The sequence below is a fragment of the Apium graveolens genome, chromosome 10 (genome assembly GCF_009905375.1).
Source record: "Apium graveolens cultivar Ventura chromosome 10, ASM990537v1, whole genome shotgun sequence".
Classification (NCBI taxonomy): Eukaryota; Viridiplantae; Streptophyta; class Magnoliopsida; order Apiales; family Apiaceae; genus Apium; species Apium graveolens.
In genome coordinates this window covers 219157676-219179798 of record NC_133656.1, presented here as the reverse complement: position 1 = coordinate 219179798, position 22123 = coordinate 219157676, and the positions used below count along the sequence as shown (strand labels likewise).

Genomic DNA, 22123 nt, shown 5'->3' with positions numbered 1-22123 from the left:
TTTACCTGAGCATTTGAGGTATGCGTTTTTAGGTGATGCATCTATATTGCCTGTTATTATTGCATCTGACCTTTCAGGTAGCCATGAGGAAAAGCTTCTGAGGATTCTGAGAGAGTTCAAATCGGCAATTGGCTGGACTATAGCAGATATACAGGGAATTAGCCCTTCTTGTTGCATGCATAAAATTCTGCTAGAGGAAGGTAGCAAGCCTATGGTCAAGCAACAAAGACACCTTAATCCAATCATGAAGGAAGTAGTGAAGAAGGAAATTCTTAAGTGGCTAGATGCAGGAATCATTTATCCTATATCTGACAGTTCATGGGTATGCCCAGTTCAATGTGTGCCAAAGAAATGTGGTATTACTGTGGTAGCAAATGAGAAGAATAAGCTTATTCCTACACGAACAATCACGGGTTGGAGAGTTTGCATGGACTACAGGAAGTTGAACAAAGCCACTAGGAATGATCACTTCCCTTTGCCCTTCATTGACCAGATGCTTGATAGATTGGCTTGGCATGGGTATTACTGTCTTCTGGATGGCTATTTGGGTTACAATCAGATTTGTATCGCTCGAGAAGATCTGGGGAAAATTACCTTCACTTGTCTATTTGGTACTTTCGCCTTCAGACGAGTTTCTTTTGGTATGTGCGGTGCACCATCCACATTTCAGAGATGTATGATGGCCATTTTTTATGATATGATTTGTAACACCCCCAAATCCGGGGTCGGGGATCCGGGTTGTCACGAGTTCCATTTCCCTTAATAACACCCAATCTTAATAAACAATCAACTACTCTGTACTGCGACCCCATAATAAACACACACACCACAAGTTATAGTCTCAGAGATGAATATCCAAAAATAACACGAGTCATTTTATTCCAAAATTATATGCCATTACACCTTAAAAGGGTTTCTAAATAAATTTACATTTCTTTGCCATTATTATAATTGATAGAGATACATAAGTCTGGTACATCAAAAGTTGAAAGCCTAGCCTATTGGTAGTTCCTACCTCAGCTACAGCGACATCAACGCCTATAGGAAACTGCGGAACGTTTCATATCCGCTCGCGAATTGGGAGCTTGGTCCTGTTCATCTTGTCTATCTGATGTTGTGTGATGAAAGAAGAAAGCAAGGGTGAGCAACAAGCCCACCGAAATAATATGTATAATAACTAACAATATAAGAGCATTCTCATAGTACTCATGAAAGTCTTGGTCAAGAAGAAATGAACCAAGCTGATATCTTAACGCGACCAAGTCGCAAAATATTCAGTATATATATACATATATACTTTTCACAATCTTTGAAATCCTCTGACATGTATAATATACACAGAGTTCCAGTTTATAACTGTATAAAATATCGTTGCAAGGTGATCTCCTATATCTAACCTTGTCTCAACGTTTTTCCGAAAATCTTTGACATGCACAAGATAATCATTTACTAGATATAAGTTTAAAAGATGAAGTTACAAGATACTCCAATATACTTATATCCGAATACTGCTTGAACTACCACCGTTCAAGTTATAATCAGTTTCAAAAGTTCATCACCCAGATGAGACTACAAGATAAAACTTGAATAGATTCAATCCTTGAAATATCATTATAAATAATGAAGTTACGAGATACTTTATTAAGTCCCGATATATATATACACCTATATATATATACATTTCATACACTCCTTGAAAACCTCTGTTATGAAAATTATAAACAGAGTTGCAATATCCAATGAATTTTGGAAAAGAGAAAACCTTGGCATAAACCTGATATCTTGCTGATCAGGCAAAGATACCAATAAGTAACCTTTTCTACTAGTAGACGGACGAATTCCCCACTGGTCATCACCCTGGTCGCAATAGGACCTTATCCTGGACTGCCACTCAGCCACTTACGCATTTGATGGACTCCCACTGAGCCACTTACACTTTCATGGACGCCCACTGAGCCCATGTTGCTTATGCCGACTTAAATAGATTGACTTACTTCCCGAACGTTGGGTAAGTAATCAATTCATTTACCAAAACCGCAACCTTGTTGCGAATATAAAATACACCACAGAGCCGGATCCCTCTGGTTTTGAGCGAGTATTTAAATCCCCTTTAAAATGAAGATCTTAAATATATAAAAAATGAGTTTTGGGATCCGCTCTAACTTTTAAAAATCATTTTAAAGACTCGAAAACACTTTAAAGAGTGTTTGAAATAATGCTGATTTAATAAAGTAAATCAGTCCCAATATATTAGAAAATATCTGAATATTATTATTTAAATAATATTCCCATAAAGAATAATCTTTATACAAATAATTGAAGTAGAAGTTGTAAAACTTATACTTGAAATGAGTATTAAATAACCAAAGATATACTTATATGAAAGTACTATCTTTATTTGAATAATCAAAAATAAGTTTGATTATCGACACCTTATTCTTTAATAAAATAAAGAATATATTTCAGTAAATAATCGGAGTCATAGGTCCTCAAATGGATATTCAAATAATATTAATTAAATAATATAAACTGAGTCATAAGTCCACGAATGAATATTCAAATAATATTCAGTTAATAAAATAAACTGAGTCATAAGCCCTCGAATGAATATTCGAAATAATATTCATTAAATAAAATAAAAGGAGTCATAAGCCCTCGAATGAATATTCGAATAATATTCAATAAAAAAAGGAGTTATAAGCCCCCGAATGAATATTCGAAATAATATTCATTAAATAAAATAAAAGGAGTTATAAGCCCCCGAATGAATATTCGAAATAATATTCATTAAATAATATAAAGTTATCGAATAAACCTTATTCGATTAATAGTTTTGAAAACTACATCAATATATATATATATAAATATATACAATATAATCGGAAACATCTACTCCCGGTTTTAGAAAAGGGTTCACCTTTGGGTCCCCTACACTCAGGGTATACGCAACTACTGCTTATCTCTAGCATAGGTATTATGCAACTAATAAGCATTTGAACCAACAGATATATAAATCAAGAATACGAAACAGGCATGCATATATATCATATCAACATGCTCCAATATATCGCAAGAATCTGCTAATAACAATCATGCACTTATCACAAGATAATGCATATACATATATACATCACAGCAACAGTATAACGGGTAGAAAACTTGTCTGAGTGCTCCCGGATAGACTTAAGCTTAGAGGGGGTCCGATAACCTATGAACAACAACATAAGTCGGAATTAAACCCCGGTCGCTTAAGAAACTAGACTTCAACCATTTAGAGTCCTAACGTTCGCTTTCGCGCTTAACGATTCACTTAAGTCGCTCAAGTACCCTCGGCTCCACCATTTTTAATAAATTAGCCATTAAGAGTTTTAAGGCGATTCTTTCGCGAGCACCTTACCAACTGCCTAATCCACTTTACATAAATGTTTCATACCCCAAATAGTCATTTAAAGTCCTTAACCAAGGTTTCAAAGTAAGGCGAGGGGTAATGGTTCGGTCGCGAAACGCCGTTACATAAAACGGTCGTTTCTCCTAAACCGTACATCGGATTCAAACAAACCACATATCAAAACGAAGCTCGTAACATGAAATATCTAATCATGGCAATGGTCAAAACCTAACAGGGATTTCTCGGGTCCTGATGTTAAGAGCAAAAACAGTCTAAAGTAAATCAGACATTACGCCGACTATGTTTACGCGATTTCCCAAATTTTTACCATTCCAAATCATATCAATCCAACTACCAATCAATAACAACTTAAGATACACATCAATGCTACTGATTTCAGTCATAATAAGCTCAAGGATCTCAATCCAATCATATATTATAACATCTCCAAATTCAACTAAACTACTTAACAATTAAGCTCAAATCATGCTTATCATTCAAATTACTACTCATCCATCCAAACCATCTCCAAACTTCAACATTCAAACTTATTACTAAAGGGTGTGAAGATTTATACCTTTATTGGAGGGTGTAAAGTTACTAGGAAGCCTTATGGAGCCTCCTATAAGCTTGATCTTTCCAAAGAAATCAAGAACACAAAGTTAGGCTTTAAAGTTTCTAAAAGTCCGATTGAAAGAACTGTAAAAATGAGGGTCTTACCATGCTTATTTGGACGAGACTTGTGAACAAGAGTTGTAGGCCATCTCAATACCTTTCCAAAAAGCTATAGAACACAACATTTGAGTGAGTATTGAAGGAGATATGGCAGTTTGAAGTTGCTGTGTTTATTTTGGCCGAGAACTTGATGAAGAAAAGGGAAGAGCTTTTGTGTTTTTTGTGATTTGTTTTGATTTGCCTTGGTTGGTTGACTTTTATTTTGTTTTAATCATTTTAACCATGAAAAAAAAATTGTGTGGTTATAAATCAACCACACTTCTTTCCCTTATGTCATGCTTTGGTCATCATGTGATGGCACCCTCCACACTTGTCCTCTTCTTGTTGGTTTGATGACATCATCATCCCTAACCTCCTTGATTAACTCTTAATTGCTTGCCTAATGACCACTGATCTGTTATACGGTTCGCTTAACTTTCATTTTCGTTTATCGTTTGAGGGATCATACCCGGGATCTTATTACATAGGTTTCTTTAACCTTTCTCAATACATTATATTCCTTTCATGATCCTCTCTTTTAATCCTTGAATTTAAATCCTTTTTATTCTGTTACCTTATACTCAATTCTTTCTGTATCTGGTAGATTTTCGGGAAAAATCAAAGTGTTCGAATTTGGATTCTGACGATCTTTACATACACTTATTTATCATATAGAGTACTAATAATATCCCAGAAGATCAATAAAAGAGCCCCTACATAGTGTGGCATGAAAAATTTTCTTATTCAGCATAATCAGCAAAACACTATTCATAAGGGTTTCAAAAATTCCAAAAATTGGGGTTATTACAGTCTCCCCTCCTTAAAAGGATTCCGTCCCGGAATCAGATAGAAATTGAATAGGGATACTTTCTTAGCATTGCACTTTCTAATTCTCAAGTAAATTTCCCACATTGTGGTTCTTCCATCAAACTCTGAATAGTTTGATAACCCTTCTCCTAAGCACTTGTTCCTTTTTCAATCTATAACCCTTCCTGGTTGCTCCATATAGGTTACGTCGTGTTGCATGTCTATGCGCTCATATGCCCTTATTTGTCTGGCATCCGAATTATACTTCCTTAATATTGATACGTGGAACACGTTATGAACTTTCTACATGTTCGGGGGTAGGGCTAGCTCATATGCTAACTTCCCAGTACGTCTTAATACCTCAAAGGGTCCAACAATTCGTGGGCTTAGCTTTCTTTTCTTTCCGAACCTCATCCATCCTTTCCAAGGGAATACCTATAACAACACTAGGTCCCCTACTTCCTATTCCTTGTCCTTTCATATCAAATCAACATACTTCGTGTGCCCATCTTGGGCTACTACCAGCCGTCCTCTAATTAAATCTATTATATCCTTGGTCCTTTGGACCACTGCTGGTCTAAGCATCTTGCGCTCTGCAACATCATCATATCATAAGGGAGATCGACATTGTCTTCCCTCAAGGATCTTATAAGGCGACATCTCGATAATGACATATGATCTATTTTCATAAGAAAACTCAATCCGCGTTAAGTGATCATTCTAAATTCATTCAAGTCTATTGCACAGACTCTCATCATAGCTTCTAGCACTATGGCTTTTGCTTCTCAATACCCATTCTTTTCCAGTTTGTAGTCATTACTATCTTCCGTACATAATACTATACTGGTTACACTTTTGCTCGTTAGCGTTCTATAACCTTTTAATAACCACGTCAACCTTAGTATCACGAACGCGTTAGAATCGGAATACCATCGTACTGATAGTACTTCCTTTAGCTGCTTCCATCTTCGAAAGCTTGGTCCTTCATATAGAATAAAAGAATTTATTGAGAGATCACTATGATCATGAACACTTGTTATATCGCATAGTTAGTACAGAAGGTGGCCCGCCTTTAGTACTTGACAAGCAATTAAACAATAGATGGTATCCTACTAGGCTTCTATCACACAGATAGATAGTCATTCGGCAATACCTCCCCTTCCGGAAGGGTTGTTCTTCTCAGCTTATATGAAATGAAAAGGAGAGAAAAGAACGAACTGAAGAGAATTGTATATATATAAAATATACTGCCACAAAATATCTGGCTTGGAATCTACCTCTGAACTATAGAGGTTTGTCATAGGAGAACAAAACATATACGTATATATATCAACATCAAGTATTATCGCATCGCATTTCACATGCTTAAATATTTTTGCTATTCCGTCCATCATTCTATGGACCCATGCTCTTCCTCGAGCTTATACACAATCACCTTTGAAACTCCCTCGACATTGAAAATCGAATCTGAGATCTCATTCTAGACATCATCGTTACTAGAATTCTATGCTTGCATCACAACCTTCCTCGTATAGTCATACGACCCTCTATTGATACGGAGGAATAAATATTCAATAGGTAAATAATCTACTTAATTAGTCTATTCAATGATAACTTATACATCACCATGACCCGATTAGTGGTACTCAATCTCAACATTCATTACAGTATAACTCTCACAGTTGCCATTGTCTCATTATTCATAGACTCATTGGAGCATTACTATGGTCTACCACTGACCTACTGTAGTCATTCATTTTCCATGAAATCTTCATATCTAACCATACAAAGTCCATACCTACCTTATCGAATTCTTCTAAGGAGTTAACATAATCACCATTCATAATTCATGAAGAACACTCCAGATCCTGGCGTACATTCATGACATGAAGCAGATAAAATTGCAGAAGAGTTTCAATCAAAGCAACGATAACAGGTTAATACCCTTCTTAATCATATGCCTTCAATAGAAGACTTAACTCAAAGGTTCATTTAGTCCTTCTTGAAACATGGTCCTGGCTTATCTCAAGATAGTACCTTCTAAGATAGATAGCCCGCTCATGGCGATTACACGAATTAAACCTTTACCCAACTACTATTACGGTTGAGTATTGCACAGTCATCAGAAGGAATGTCAATCTTCCGAATCGTAATACAACCTTCCCGGCTTCAACCATCATCACTATATTCCTCTCGCATGAGCGCCTATAATTATCCTCTTACATTTAAAGTGTCGGCCACCTCTTTGGCCTTTCCTGATAGTAAAATTTCCTTACAATCAATGTCATTTTAACCACCTCCAACTAAATTTTCTACCTCATTTCAATCACTGCTTATATGAAAAAGCTTTTCTTAAGTCCTGGTGAGAAGAAAAAAAAATCACCATTTTTTTTCCATAAGTCATTGCCTTAGTCATTAGATGTGAACATTGCCACGACTGACTCTCAATTATACTTGGAACATCTTTTATCTTAGGCCCTAATGGCCCTGAACAATTTCGACCTTTACTGGTTCGATCCATACTTTCTCGTGGTTTAACACGTGCCCCACTTGGCATCATTATAATTACGTCATATTTCCTTTATCAACATTTTTACTCTTGAGAATTTTGAATATTACCTTTCTCCTTGTAAAACCTCTAAGGTTATCCTTGAATCGTTCCTCCTGTATTCCCTAGAAACATGGCATATCGAAATACCCTTTACTAATACTAGAACCATTGTCTATATGTTTCTGAAAAATTTCCCCACTGATACTTAAAGGTTGTTATTACCTTAATCCTTTCCAATTCATACTGTCAAAACTCATACTATCCCTATTAAGGGTGAAATGCCAACCTTTATGCATTCCCCTAGGATTTATTTTAAGTTACCGATGTTCTATCTTTAATGCCACCTTTAAAAAGGTACATGCATCCTTCCATGGATAAATCAAGTCATATATCCCTGATAAGGGTGTCTTATTCAATCATTCCCACCTCGATAGTATATGCCTAATTTCACAATAACATTTGTATTCAAAATGAGGTCAATCAATATGGCCTCCAAAAGATAACTACGGTTATCTACTTTTCTTGCTTGATTTGGTAACGATAACAAGGATGTTCTGGAAGATATTGGTCGTGTTCAACGTGAACTTCTTCTTAATAATTCCGTATTTACTTTTGTTATTTATGTCAACAGTCATCTCAATGTTGGGATATCTCTCATACCCGGCGTCTCCCTTCCTGGGTATCAAGCCATCGGTCTTACACTTCACATTCTTGAAGGTCACTTCCTTCATCCAATTTTTCTAATTTCTTACTTCCTTGTCTCCTCAGTCTATCCGCGTCTCAATATTTATCCTTCGAGCTATCTCAAGGTTTCCTCAAATCCTCCCAACTTACAGGGGATAAAATATATGTATCTCTTATTCCTTCAATCATCAACTTTAACTCATGGTGAATCACCCTCATCCTGACGATTACATACTTTTCTATTTCTATTGCTAAGAGTCTTTAGGGTTTCCTCATACCCAACTCCCTTATCATTCCTCAAACTCTATTGCCTTTATATTCCTTTCCACTTCAGTTTCTTTTTATTTTCCTTTCTCTTATCATTATTTCATGAACCCACTAATCATTGACTTCAAGCATCACATCGTTCTGGGATTCTTGTCATCAGAACGAATCTTGACAACTTTTACAACTTAGCTTCATATTTCATCATACTCGTCCGCCTTTGTTCTGACTCTAAAACTTTTACACTATCTCCATAACCTTGGGAATTACTTTCTCGAAAACAATTGACTGAACTTTAATCAGTTTATTCTAACCTCTGGCTCCGTGCCTTTCTTGGTCTTTCACCAGTAGTGGCCCTTCTCTTAGGAGGGTAAGTGACAAAAATAGTCTTTTGTGATTCGTCCATCATTTAGAATCTCAAATGATTCCTATATTTCCTTTAGCCAGGCTCTTGCCTCGACTGGGTCAGCTTGTTCCTTGGAACTCTAAGGGCTTAGCGACTTAAAGGTCCTGAAAGAATTTCTCACCGCATTGTTTCCTCAGGGTGGTGGTTGGGGATAATAGTCTAAGTTCTGTCTAGAAAGGTCCATAAATTTTCGTATAGGAGTACCGTCTCGGGTCTCCTTTCCTTACTCGACTTCTGTTTCCTTAGTCTGAACATTCCCTCCTCCTCTCCATAATCGGGGTCCTCCTACATATTTTAAATCCTCATTTTCCACTTCATCATGTTATGGGTTCTTTCTATCTTGATGGCGACCTCCCTGACTATCACGTTCAGGGTTTGCTCTAAATCTTATTCCTCAAACTAGCTTTCATCTAAGATCTCATCTTTAAGCTCTTGAACATTTGGAACCCAAATTCTGTAGGAATACCTCATTATTCCCTTATCATCTTTCTCGGTATTAATCTCTTATCTATTTGTTGGCTCTCTGCCTTCATTCATCACTTTTTCTGGCACAATCTGTTCTTTTCCAATAATTCGGGCTGTATTGCAATTTCAAACAGCTTTTCGGTACCGGCTCCAGTTACCTTCACTTCTATTTCTATTTTCTCAAAACCTCTTATAAACTCTCTCAAAGACATTATCATCTTGAGTCTCTCCTTTTTACTAAGGGCATCAGCCACCACATTGGCTTTCCCCGAATGATAAAGAATCTCATAATCGTAATCCTTGATTAGCTCTAACCACCTCATTTGGCGCATGTTGAGCTCTTTCTGCGTGAAAATGTACTAGAGCACTTATGGCTTAGGTAAATCTCGCACTTCTCTCCATACAAGTAGTGCCTTCAATCTTTTGGGCAAAACTATTGCCACGAGCCCAAGCTCATGGGTGGGGATATCGAATTTTATATTCCCTTAATTATCTTGACGCGTACACGATTACCTTGATGTGCTGTATAAGAAGCACCTTAATTCCTTATGCGAAGCGTCACTACAGATCACAAAATCTCCTTTTCAATCCGGCAATGCCATCATAGGGGCCGTCACCAATCATTGCTTCAGTTCTTAAAAGCTGTTCTCGTATTTCTCTGTCCATTCAAACTTCTCAGTCTTATGAGTAAGCCGCGTTAAAGGGGCTACTATCTTTACAAACTTGAACGAACCTCTGGTACTGACCGGCCAATCCTACCTCTGGTAGTCGCCCTAACCATGGTCATCAATTCCTCAGTGGTCCTTTATTCATTCTTGTTAGGATCCTCCACGAGATCCTCCTCAGCAACAATCCCATCTAGGACAACATCCTCAACCAATACATCCTCAATATGAACATCATCCGGTCCTGCGTTAGGACGCTCTATCGGATCCACAATCCGATCTCCAATTAGTAATAAAACATCATCGCGCTGTTGCTCCTCAACCTCAGGGTTCGGAGTCCCGCTACCATCTACGATAACGAACTACGCTTCTATCACGATATTTATAAGGGTTCCCATAAGGGTTTTAACTGTCAGTACTACGTTAGGTAGCCCGACTATGAACTTGGCAAGAGTTCTTATTATCTTAGTGAACTTATTATTTTAACGTCATATCATCTATGAGGTTTATAACGCTTAGCTCTGATACCATTTCTGTAACACCCCCAAATCCGGGGTCGGGGATCCGGGTTGTCACGAGTTCCATTTCCCTTAATAACACCCAATCTTAATAAACAATCAACTACTCTGTACTGCGACCCCATAATAAACACACACACCACAAGTTATAGTCTCAGAGATGAATATCCAAAAATAACACGAGTCATTTTATTCCAAAATTATATGCCATTACACCTTAAAAGGGTTTCTAAATAAATTTACATTTATTTGCCATTATTATAATTGATAGAGATACATAAGTCTGGTACATCAAAAGTTGAAAGCCTAGCCTATTGGTAGTTCCTACCTCAGCTACAGCGACACCAACGCCTATAGGAAACTGCGGAACGTTTCATATCCGCTCGCGAATTGGGAGCTTGGTCCAGTTCATCTTGTCTATCTGATGTTGTGTGATGAAAGAAGAAAGCAAGGGTGAGCAACAAGCCCACCGAAATAATATGTATAATAACTAACAATATAAGAGCATTCTCATAGTACTCATGAAAGTCTTGGTCAAGAAGAAATGAACCAAGCTGATATCTTAACGCGACCAAGTCGCAAAATATTCAGTATATATATACATATATACTTTTCACAATCTTTGAAATCCTCTGACATTTATAATATACACAGAGTTCCAGTTTATAACTGTATAAAATATCGTTGCAAGGTGATCTCCTATATCTAACCTTGTCTCAACGTTTTTCCGAAAATCTTTGACATGCACAAGATAATCATTTACTAGATATAAGTTTAAAAGATGAAGTTACAAGATACTCCAATATACTTATATCCGAATACTGCTTGAACTACCACCGTTCAAGTTATAATCAGTTTCAAAAGTTCATCACCCAGATGAGACTACAAGATAAAACTTGAATAGATTCAATCCTTGAAATATCATTATAAATAATGAAGTTACGAGATACTTCATTAAGTCCCGATATATATATATACACCTATATATATATATTTCATACACTCCTTGAAAACCTCTGTTATGAAAATTATAAACAGAGTTGCAATATCCAATGAATTTTGGAAAGGAGAAAACCTTGGCATAAACCTGATATCTTGTTGATCAGGCAAAGATACCAATAAGTAACCTTTTCTACTAGTAGACGGACGAATTCCCCACTGGTCATCACCCTGGTCGCAATAGGACCTTATGCTGGACTGCCACTCAGCCACTTACGCATTTGATGGACTCCCACTGAGCCACTTACACTTTCATGGACGCCCACTGAGCCCATGTTGCTTATGCCGACTCAAATAGATTGACTTACTTCCCGAACGTTGGGTAAGTAATCAATTCATTTACCAAAACCGCAACCTTGTTGCGAATATAAAATACACCACAGAGCCGGATCCCTCTGCTTTTGAGCGAGTATTTAAATCCCCTTTAAAAGGAAGATCTTAAATATATAAAAATGAGTTTTGGGATCCGCTCTAACTTTTAAAAATCATTTTAAAGACTCGAAAACACTTTAAAGAGTGTTTGGAATAATGCTGATTTAATAAAGTAAATCAGTCCCAATATATTAGAAAATATCTGAATATTATTATTTAAATAATATTCCCATAAAAAATAATCTTTATACAAATAATTGAAGTAGAAGTTGTAAAACTTATAATTGAAATGAGTATTAAATAACCAAAGATATACTTATACGAAAGTACTATCTTTATTTGAATAATCAAAAATAAGTTTGATTATCGACACCTTATTCTTTAATAAAATAAAGAATATATTTCAGTAAATAATCGGAGTCATAGGTCCTCAAATGGATATTCAAATAATATTAATTAAATAATATAAACTGAGTCATAAGTCCCCGAATGAATATTCAAATAATATTCAGTTAATAAAATAAACTGAGTCATAATCCCTCGAATGAATATTCGAAATAATATTCATTAAATAAAATAAAAGGAGTCATAAGCCCTCGAATGAATATTCAAATAATATTCAATAAAAAAAGGAGTCATAAGCCCCCGAATGAATATTCAAAATAATATTCATTAAATAAAATAAAAGGAGTTATAAGCCCCCGAATGAATATTCGAAATAATATTCATTAAATAATATAAAGTTATCGAATAAACCTTATTCGATTAATAGTTTTGAAAACTACATCAATATATATATATATATAAATATATATAATATACTCGGGAACATCTACTCCCGGTTTTAGAAAAGGGTTCACCTTTGGGTCCCCTACACTCAGGGTATACGCAACTACTGCTTATCTCTAGCATAGGTATTATGCAACTAATAAGCATTTGAACCAACATATATATAAATCAAGAATACGAAACATGCATGCATATATATCATATCAACATGCTCCAATATATCGCAAGAATTTGCTAATAACAATCATGCACTTATCACAAGATAATACATATACATATATACATCACAACAACAGTATAACGGGTAGAAAACTTGCCTGAGTGCTCCCGGATAGACTTAAGCTTAGAGGGGGTCCGATAACCTATGAACAACAACATAAGTTGGAATTAAACCCCGGTCGCTTAAGAAACTAGACTTCAACCATTTAGAGTCCTAACGTTCGCTTTCGCGCTTAACGATTCACTTAAGTCGCTCGAGTACCCTCGGCTCCACTATTTTTAATAAATTAGCCATTAAGAGTTTTAAGGCGATTCTTTCGCGAGCACCTTACCAACTGCCTAATCCACTTTACATAAATGTTTCATACCCCAAATAGTCATTTAAAGTCCTTAACCAAGGTTTCAAAGTAAGGCGAGGGGTAATGGTTCGGTCGCGAAACGCCGTTACATAAAACGGTCGTTTCTCCTAAACCGAACATCAGATTCAAACGAACCATATATCAAAACGAAGCTTGTAACATGAAATATCTAATCATGGCAATGGTTAAAACCTAACAGGGATTTCTCGGGTCCTGATGTTAAGAGCAAAAACAGTCTAAAGTAAATCGGACATTACGACGACTATGTTTACGCGATTTCCCAAATTTTTACCATTCCAAATCATATCAATCCAACTACCAATCAACAATAACTCAAGATACACATAAATGCTACTGATTTCAGTCATAATAAGCTCAAGGATCTCAATCCAATCATATATTATAACATCTCCAAATTCAACTAAACTACTTAACAATTAAGCTCGAATCATGCTTATCATTCAAATTACTACTCATCCATCCAAACCATCTCCAAATTTCAACATTCAAACTTATTACTAAAGGGTGTGAAGATTTATACCTTTATTGAAGGGTGGAAAGTTACTAGGAAGCCTTATGGAGCCTCCTACAAGCTTGATCTTTCCAAAGAAATCAAGAACACAAAGTTAGGCTTTAAAGTTTCTAAAAGTCCGATTGAAAGAACTGTAAAAATGAGGGTCTTACCATGATTATTTGGACGATACTTGTGAACAAGAGTTGTAGGCCATCTCAATACCTTTCCAAAAAGCTATAGAACACAACATTTGAGTGAGTATTGAAGGAGATATGGCAGTTTGAAGTTGCTGTGTTTATTTTGGCCGAGAGCTTGATGAAGAAAAGGGAAGAGCTTTTGTGTTTTTTGTGATTTGTTTTGATTTGCCTTGATTGGTTGACTTTTGTTTTGTTTTAATCATTTTTAACCATGAAAAAAAAATTGTGTGGTTATAAATCAACCACACTTCTTTCCCTTATGTCATGCTTTGGTCATCATGTGATGTCACCCTCCACACTTGTCCTCTTCTTGTTGGTTTGATGACATCATCATCCCTAACCTCCTTGATTAACTCTTAATTGCTTGCCTAATGACCACTCATCTGTTATACGGTTTGCTTAACTTTTATTTTCGTTTATCGTTTGAGGGATCATACCCGGGATCTTATTACATAGGTTTCTTTAACCTTTCTCAATACATTATATTCCTTTCATGATCCTCTCTTTTAATCCTTGCATTTAAATCCTTTTTATTCTGTTACCTTATACTCAATTCTTTCTGTATCTGGTAGATTTTCGGGAAAAATCAAAGTGTTCGAATTTGGATTCTGACGATCTTTACATACACTTATTTATCATATAGAGTACTAATAATATCCCAGAAGATCAATAAAAGAGCCCCTACATAGTGTGGCATGAAAAATTTTCTTATTCAGCATAATCAGCAAAACACTATTCATAAGGGTTTCAAAAATTCCAAAAATTGGGGTTATTACATGATTGGCCAGAATGTGGAGGTATTCATGGACGACTTCTTTGTATTTGGCGATTCTTTTGATGAATGCTTGCAAAATCTTGGACACGTTCTCAAGAGGTGTGTTAAGACCAATCTGGTTCTCAATTGGGAGAAATGCCACTTTATGGTGCGACAAGGCATTATTCTTAGGCGTAAAGTTTCTAATAAGGGCCTTGAGGTAGACAAAGCCAAGGTGGGGGTCATTGAGAATCTGCCTCCACCTATTTCTGTTAAGGGAATTCACAGTTTTCTTGGTCATGCGGGTTTCTACAGGCATTTCATCAAAGACTTTTCTAAGATTTCGAAGCCATTGTGCAGTTTGCTAGAAAAAGATGTTCCTTTCAAGTTTGATGACGAGTGCCTTACAGCTTTTGAGACATTAAAGAAAAGTTTAATCACGACACCTGTCATAACTGTACCTGATTGGAGCCAACCTTTTGAGATGATGTGTGATGCAAGTGACTATGCAGTTGGAGCAGTTCTTGGGCAGAGGAAGAACAACATATGTCATATGGTCTACTATGCTAGTAAGACCCTAAATGGTGCTCAACTAAATTATACTACTACGGAGAAGGAACTTTTGGCTATTGTCTATGGTTTTGAGAAATTTTGATCTTATCTACTTGGGACTAAGGTGACAGTTTTCACTGATCACGCTGCAATTCGTTATCTCGTCTCAAAGAAAGACTCGAAGCCTAGATTGATTAGATGGGTTCTTTTGCTTCAAGAATTTGAACGAGAGATCAAGGACAGAAAAGGGACTGAAAATCAAGTCGCTGATCATCTCTCGCGTTTGGAGAACCCTAATGCCACTTCATTGGATAAGACATTGATAAATGAGTCTTTTCCCGACGAGCAGCTGTTTGGAGTGCAAGAAGAAGAACCGTGGTTTGCAGACATTGTGAACTACCTTGTGAGTAATACCATGCCTCCTGACTTATCTTATGCTCAAAGGAAGAAGCTTCTACATGAAGTGAAGTGGTATATGTGGGATGAGCCGTTTCTTTTTCGTCAAGGAGCTGACCAAATCATCAGGAGATGTATTCCTTACAGTGAAACGGGGGGATCTTGTGAGATTGCCACTCAACGGCTTATGGAGGACATTATGATGGAGAAAAGACATCAACTCGTGTTCTCCAAACAGGTTTCTTTTGGCCGACATTGTTTAAAGATGCTCACCAGTTTGTTTTGAAATGTGATCGATGTCAACGTGTGGGTAATATGTCTAAGAAGGATGAGATGCCTCTTAATGTGCTTCTAGAGGTTGAGGTCTTCGATGTTTGGGGAATTGACTTCATGGGGCAATTTATCTCATCTTGTAACAATCAGTATATCTTGTTGGCGGTTGATTACGTGTCAAAATGGGTTGAAGTTAAGGCGTTGATAATGAACGATGCGAAAGTGGTGCTTAATTTTCTTCACAAGCAGATATTCATAAGGTTTGGAACTCCAAGAGTCATAATCAGTGGTGAGGGGTCGCATTTTTGCAATCGCAAGTTCACTGCTATGATGAAAAGGTATAATGTGAATCATCGCATTGCCACAGCTTATCATCCTAAGATAAATGGTCAAGCTGAGGTGTCTAACAGAGAGATCAAGCGCATTTTAGAGAAAGTGGTGTGTCCATCAAGGAAAGATTGGTATTTGAAGCTTGATGAAGTTGTTTGGGCTTATAGAACAGCTTACAAAACTCCATTGGGAATGTCGTCGTTTCAGTTGGTTTATGGTAAAGGATGTCATTTATCTGCGGAGCTCGAGCATAAGGCATATTGGGCTTTGAAGAAATTGAATCTGTACTTGGATGCAGCTGGAAAGAAGAGGATGTTTCAATTGAATGAACTTGACGAGTTTCGACTTCAAGCTTATGAGAACAACAAAATGTATAAGGAGAAAGTCAAGAGGTGGCATGATCGAGGTCTAGTGCTCAAATCATTTGTGCCGGGATAACAAGTTCTTTTGTTCAACTCTCGTCTCCGTCTTTTTACTGGAAAGTTGAAGTCAAGATGGTCAGGGCCCTTCATAGTCAAAACTGTGTTTCCACATGGAGCAGTGGAAATTTTTGAGAATGATCCGGGCCAGGCATTTAAGGTTAATGGTCAGAGGTTGAAGAATTACTATGGTGACACGGCAAACCGCGAGGCGGTGAGTGCCGTTTTATTGTCCATGTGATCAAGATTCTACGTCGAGCTAATGACGTAAAACAAGCGCTTCCTGGGAGGCAACCCAAGTATGTTTTACATTAGTAGGTAGAGGAAGCAAGAAGAAAGGAGAAAAATAAAAAAAAATTAGAAAAATAAAAAAATTCAGGGCCAACTACAGAAGCTGGGCGCGGCCGCGCGCGGCCGCGCCGTTTTTCCAGTAACCAAGCGCGCCCGCGCTGACTTAGCGCGCGCCCGCGCCGGTTTTCCAGAGAGTGAGCGCGCCCGTGCTGTCCTAGCGCGTGGCCGTGCCGTGTTTTTGTTCGAAAAAAAAATAAAACAGTAGTTTACAAGGTAATTTCAGGACTTTTACTCCAAAATCAATTCCAGCCCGATTTTTACTCTTCCACATCCCATAATTCCCTCTCCCAATCAAACTCATTATTCCCACGATTCCCATAATTAATTTCCACTTCTATTCCTTATAGAATTCTCACCTCTCCACCTATACATACATACACTTATACACCACTTATCCACCAATTCACAAACTCTCAAACACAAATTCTCTCTAAACACTTAAACTTTTATTCTCTCTTCTTCAATTCCGATGGCATCCAAGAGACAAAGAACACAAGTAAGCAGCAGCACCACCGATTCTTCATCTGCGGGTGGTGTGAGGCCCAGGTTTTCTACTCCTGAGGCTGAGGAGGAGTACACGAGGCTTCTCTCGAAGCCTATTACTAAGGAGCGAGGTTTTCTGCCATCATGAAACGATGGTAAGCTGTTGGAGATGATTCTTGAGATGGGTTGGGTTTCTTTTTGTGAGGCTCCCGCTGCTGTGCCCATGAGTATTGTGCGGGAGTTCTATGCTAATGCCAAAGCGGAGAAGAATGGCTTCACGATGGTTTGAGGGAGGACTGTGGAGTACAGTGTCGATGCTATTAGGAGGGTGATTGAGCAGCCTGCGAGGAAGGTGGGTCAGGACACTTGGAACGATAAGACTCCTGAGGAATTCAACTTGGATCTGATCGTTGCTACTCTGTGTGTGCCTGAGACTCATTGAAAGTTCAAGAGGGGAAATACTAATTACTCCACATTCCCTGCGTCGTGCATGAACAGGTTTGTACGGGCTTGGAACTCGTTTATTTGTGCTAACATCATGCCATCTTTGTATGTGCATGAGATTACTGTAGAGCGTGCTCGTTTGCTGTGGGGTATTCTACAGGGTGATTACATTGATTTGGGGATGGTGATTTATCAGGGGATTCTGAGATTCTTGAGAAGAGGTACTACAGGTGTTATTCCGTATGCGTCCGTTGTGACGAAGTTGTGCATGGCGTTTGGTATTCATTGGCAGCACATGAGCAGCTGCAGCTTACTAGTGCTCCTATTGATAGTTCTACGCTGCACAATATGGTTGAGTGGTATGGCGGCAAGCCCGATCCTAAGGGGCTTGGGTACTCTTATGCTCATCTGCCAGGTGGTAGGCCTATGGAGGCTTCTACTGCGGGAGGTTCTCAGCATGCCCGTCGAGCAGCTTGGAGAGCTTAGTATGGAGAGGAGGCTGGTCCATCACAGCAGGGGAAGGAGCAGGCATGAGCAGGAGCAGATATGGGAGCTGGTTTAAGTTCGACGCAGTATAGGCGTCTCGCGAGGAGGATGGATGCGATGCACGACATCCATAGTCAGTTTGCACACGATCTCACCCAAGCACTTGGGACTGCATTTAGAGCCACCGGTGTTGACATCAAGTGGCCAGTATTTGGTGAGGACTCTGTGTATCCGCCTCCTGACACTAGAGCCGGCAATATCGTACACGACACGATAACACGACATGAACACGACACAATAATAACGGGTTTGGTTTTACCTTTACGGTACACGAACACGAAAGTACACGAACACGAAATTATACGAATAATTATAGTGTTGGTTTTGATTTTATCGACAGGTACACGACATGAAACGAAAGTACATGAAATAAATAAATAGATATGTAATTAAATAATATATATATATTAATTTTAAATTTTACTTTTCTACCCGGAAGTAGTTGTTGACCGAATTAAGACCAAAATCGTGGACCACATGTTTTGAAACTAAAAGCACTTTAGGGTTTTTATTTTCTCCCTCTTTCAAACATTCCGCCGCTTCTAAACATTTCACCGCTCTCTTCTTTTAATCCGCCGCTCCGTGAGTTTTTCGCTTCCAATGGAAGAAACGAACACTAATATTCCGGTAAGCTTCGATCTTTTAAAGCAATCTTTTTGTTTTTGGGTGCTGAACAATTTGTGTGAATTTATAATTTGTACTTAAAGAAAAGTACATATCAAATTCATGAGTTGAATTCAATTTATATAGTGTGTGGATTATCAAATCTGTTTTTGATTTAATTTGGTTTTTCATAATTCATGAGTTGAATTCAATTTTCATAAGGTTCGTCATATATCTAAGTAGGACTCGATTGTGATTGTGAATCGTTTGCAGGATTATGAATCTTTAAGCGATGATGAAGGAGACAAGCACGATGAAGACAAAGATGATGAAGCAACCGACCCAACTGACCCGACTAATCCAACTGAGGGTTCGAGTAAACCTGGACAGAAGCGCAAGGGAACAAGAAAAAGAAGATCGAAAGCATGGGATACATTTGATGAACTTCCGATTGGAGAAGATAAGGTATTGTATGTCAGATGTTCGAAATGTGGGTTTACCTGCATTTACAATTCAACAAATGGGACAGGTAATATGCTTAAACATTAGAAAGTTTGTCTAAGCACCGGAGATGTAAGGCAGATGATCTTGTCAAGCAGTCAAGGTTCTATTGCATTACGGAACACATCATTCGATCCAAAAAATTTCAGAGATATGATCACTAGTATCGTGGTAAGACATAATCCGCCTCTTTCATTTGTTGAGTATGAAGGTATTAGGGATGCCTTTCTCTATGCTAATCCGAAAGCTACTTTGGTTAGTAGGAACACTTTAAAAAGTGATATAATAGCACTTTACAAATATGAAAAGAAGCAGCTGTTTAATATGTTCAAAAATTATGATGGTAGAGTCCGTTTAACTTCAGATTTGTGGACATCAGTTGCAACTGATGGGTATATCACAATTACGGCACATTATATTACGGATGATTGGGTATTGCATAAGAAGTTACTAAATTTTTCATATATGCCTGCACCGCATACAGGGATTACTATTGCTGATAAAATTTATAAGCTTTTGTGCGAATGGAATCTTGAGTTCAAGTTGTTTAGTATTACTTTAGATAATGCATCAAGTAATGATGCATTTGTGAATATTTTGAGGACACAACTGAATTTAAGGAATGCTTTGCTAAATAAAGGGCAGTTTTTTCATATTAGATGTTGTGCTCACATCCTTAATTTAATTGTTCAATAAGGCTTGAAAGATATGGATGATTCCGTTGTAAAAGTTAGAGAATCGGTTAAATATATTAAAGGGTCTCCAGGTAGGAAAGAGAATTTTATAGAATGCATAGAACAAGTGGCTTTAAGTAGGAGCAAAGGTTTGCGTCAAGATGTCCCAACTAGGTGGAACTCAACATACATAATGCTTGATAGTGCACTCTATTATCGTCGAGCTTTTTCCCACTTGAAATTAAGTGATTCTAACTATAAACATGATCTTGATGATGAGGAATGGGATAAGATGGAAGGGATATGAAAGTTTCTTAGAGTATTCTATAATGTTACAAAATTGTTTTCCGGATCGAAATATCCCACAGCAAATTTATACTTTCCAAATGTTTTTTTGGTCCAACTTACATTGATTAAGTCGATTGAGGATAGGAATTATGTAGCAAGGTCTTTGGCTACAAAAATGAAACCCAAATTCGATAAGTATTGGGCAGATTATAATACCATTCTTGCTATTGCCGTTGTCTTTGATCCATGATATAAGACTCATTTTGTGGAGTTTTCCTACAAAATGTTGTATGGAGAATACTGTGAACAAATAACATTGCTTCATGACACTTTAAAGCAACTGTTTGATCTTTACAAAGATAGAATTCCCACGTATACTGTTGTGTGTGAACCTGATGCTGGCACTTCACTCCAGATGGCTGGATCAGATGTAATGAAGGTAACTGTTAAACCTGAATTATATGTCCAATCATTTCATTTTATTGCTACTCTGCCTATTTTATAACCTCCCTTGTATTATAATTTATTTCAGGAATTTGATGCCCTAGAGAGAGATCTGAATCAAGTGGAAAAAACAGAGTTGGAGAAGTATTTGGAAGAAAAAAGATTAAACAGGAGTCTTGATATTGATATTATGGAATATTGGAACTCAAACCAATTCAGATTTCCTAATCTCGCTCTAATGGCTCGAGATATCTTATCGATTCCCATTTCAACCGTTGCCTCTGAATCATCGTTTAGTATCGGTGGAAGAATATTGGACCAATATCGAAGTTGTTTAGCACATGCTATTGTTGAAAGCTTGATTTGCACACGAGATTGGAGATTTAATGAAAAAGAAGGTAATAAAACATGTGGTATATTTCGTTTTATACATATTTATAATAGAACTTTTATCTAAATACTTATTTTGAAATTTTCCTTTTTCAGTTCTTCCCAATTATTCTTTGGAAGAGCTTACTCAAGATATTATAAACTTGTCAATTAAGGATGATTTAGGCCCTGCCACATAAGGTATTTTTCACTGTGTGTAATAGTATTCTTCATTTTTTTACATGTATGCCAGCATATCCTAGACCAGCAACTTCATAAATTCTGTAAAATTATGCAGGAATGTCATCCATAGTATTGACGTGGTTGTGAGGACACGCTATAAAAATATCCTCGAGGGCATTGTACAATGGCAGAGCAGCCTCACTCCTGGTCCTGAATCACTGAATGAAGTTCCTGGCTTTAACCTTTTAAAAATATCACTTGTGTTTTGTGATGTATTCTGCCATTTGAGAGTCTGCATAGTTTAGACTTTAATGACTTTTTAAGCATTTTAATATTTTATGTATGCTGAGATTAATAGCCATTACAGTTCCTCTGGATTTCTAGAGATATAATCCATTTTTAAGGTTCATTCTGATATAAACATTAACTTTAATTAGTTGGCAGACTATTTTTTTTTCGTGTGCTATTTCGTGTATCATTTCGTTTTCGTTTTCGTTTTCGTTTCAGTTTCGTGTAATAACACGAAAAGTACACGAAATATTTCGTGTACTTTTCATTTTGTTTAGTGTCAACATAAAATGTTCGTTTCGTGTTTCGTTTCA

The 22123-nt window shown here is 37.2% G+C and overlaps 1 protein-coding gene across 1 annotated transcript; it reads left to right on the top strand.

The window, feature by feature from the left end:
* The first annotated feature begins 18400 nt into the window (after window positions 1-18400).
* Window positions 18401-20544, top strand: LOC141691827 (zinc finger BED domain-containing protein RICESLEEPER 2-like). The gene is made up of 4 exons (XM_074496580.1): window positions 18401-18469; window positions 19336-19527; window positions 19612-20137; window positions 20261-20544. Exons 1-4 carry the CDS (start codon window positions 18401-18403, stop codon window positions 20542-20544), a joined length of 1071 nt encoding a protein of 356 aa, XP_074352681.1.
* Window positions 20545-22123: the final 1579 nt, after the last annotated feature.

Excerpts from the sequence above, each read along its gene's own strand:
- LOC141691827 (XM_074496580.1), top strand. The coding sequence starts at position 18,401 with ATGGAGAGGAGGCTGGTCCATCACAGCAGGGGAAGGAGCAGGCATGAG. Across the intron at positions 18,470-19,335 it reads AGGAGCAGATATGGGAGCTG|GATTATGAATCTTTAAGCGA; the intron begins GTTTAAGTTCGA and ends AATCGTTTGCAG. Across the intron at positions 20,138-20,260 it reads TACTTTAGATAATGCATCAA|GCTTGAAAGATATGGATGAT; the intron begins GTAATGATGCAT and ends TTGTTCAATAAG.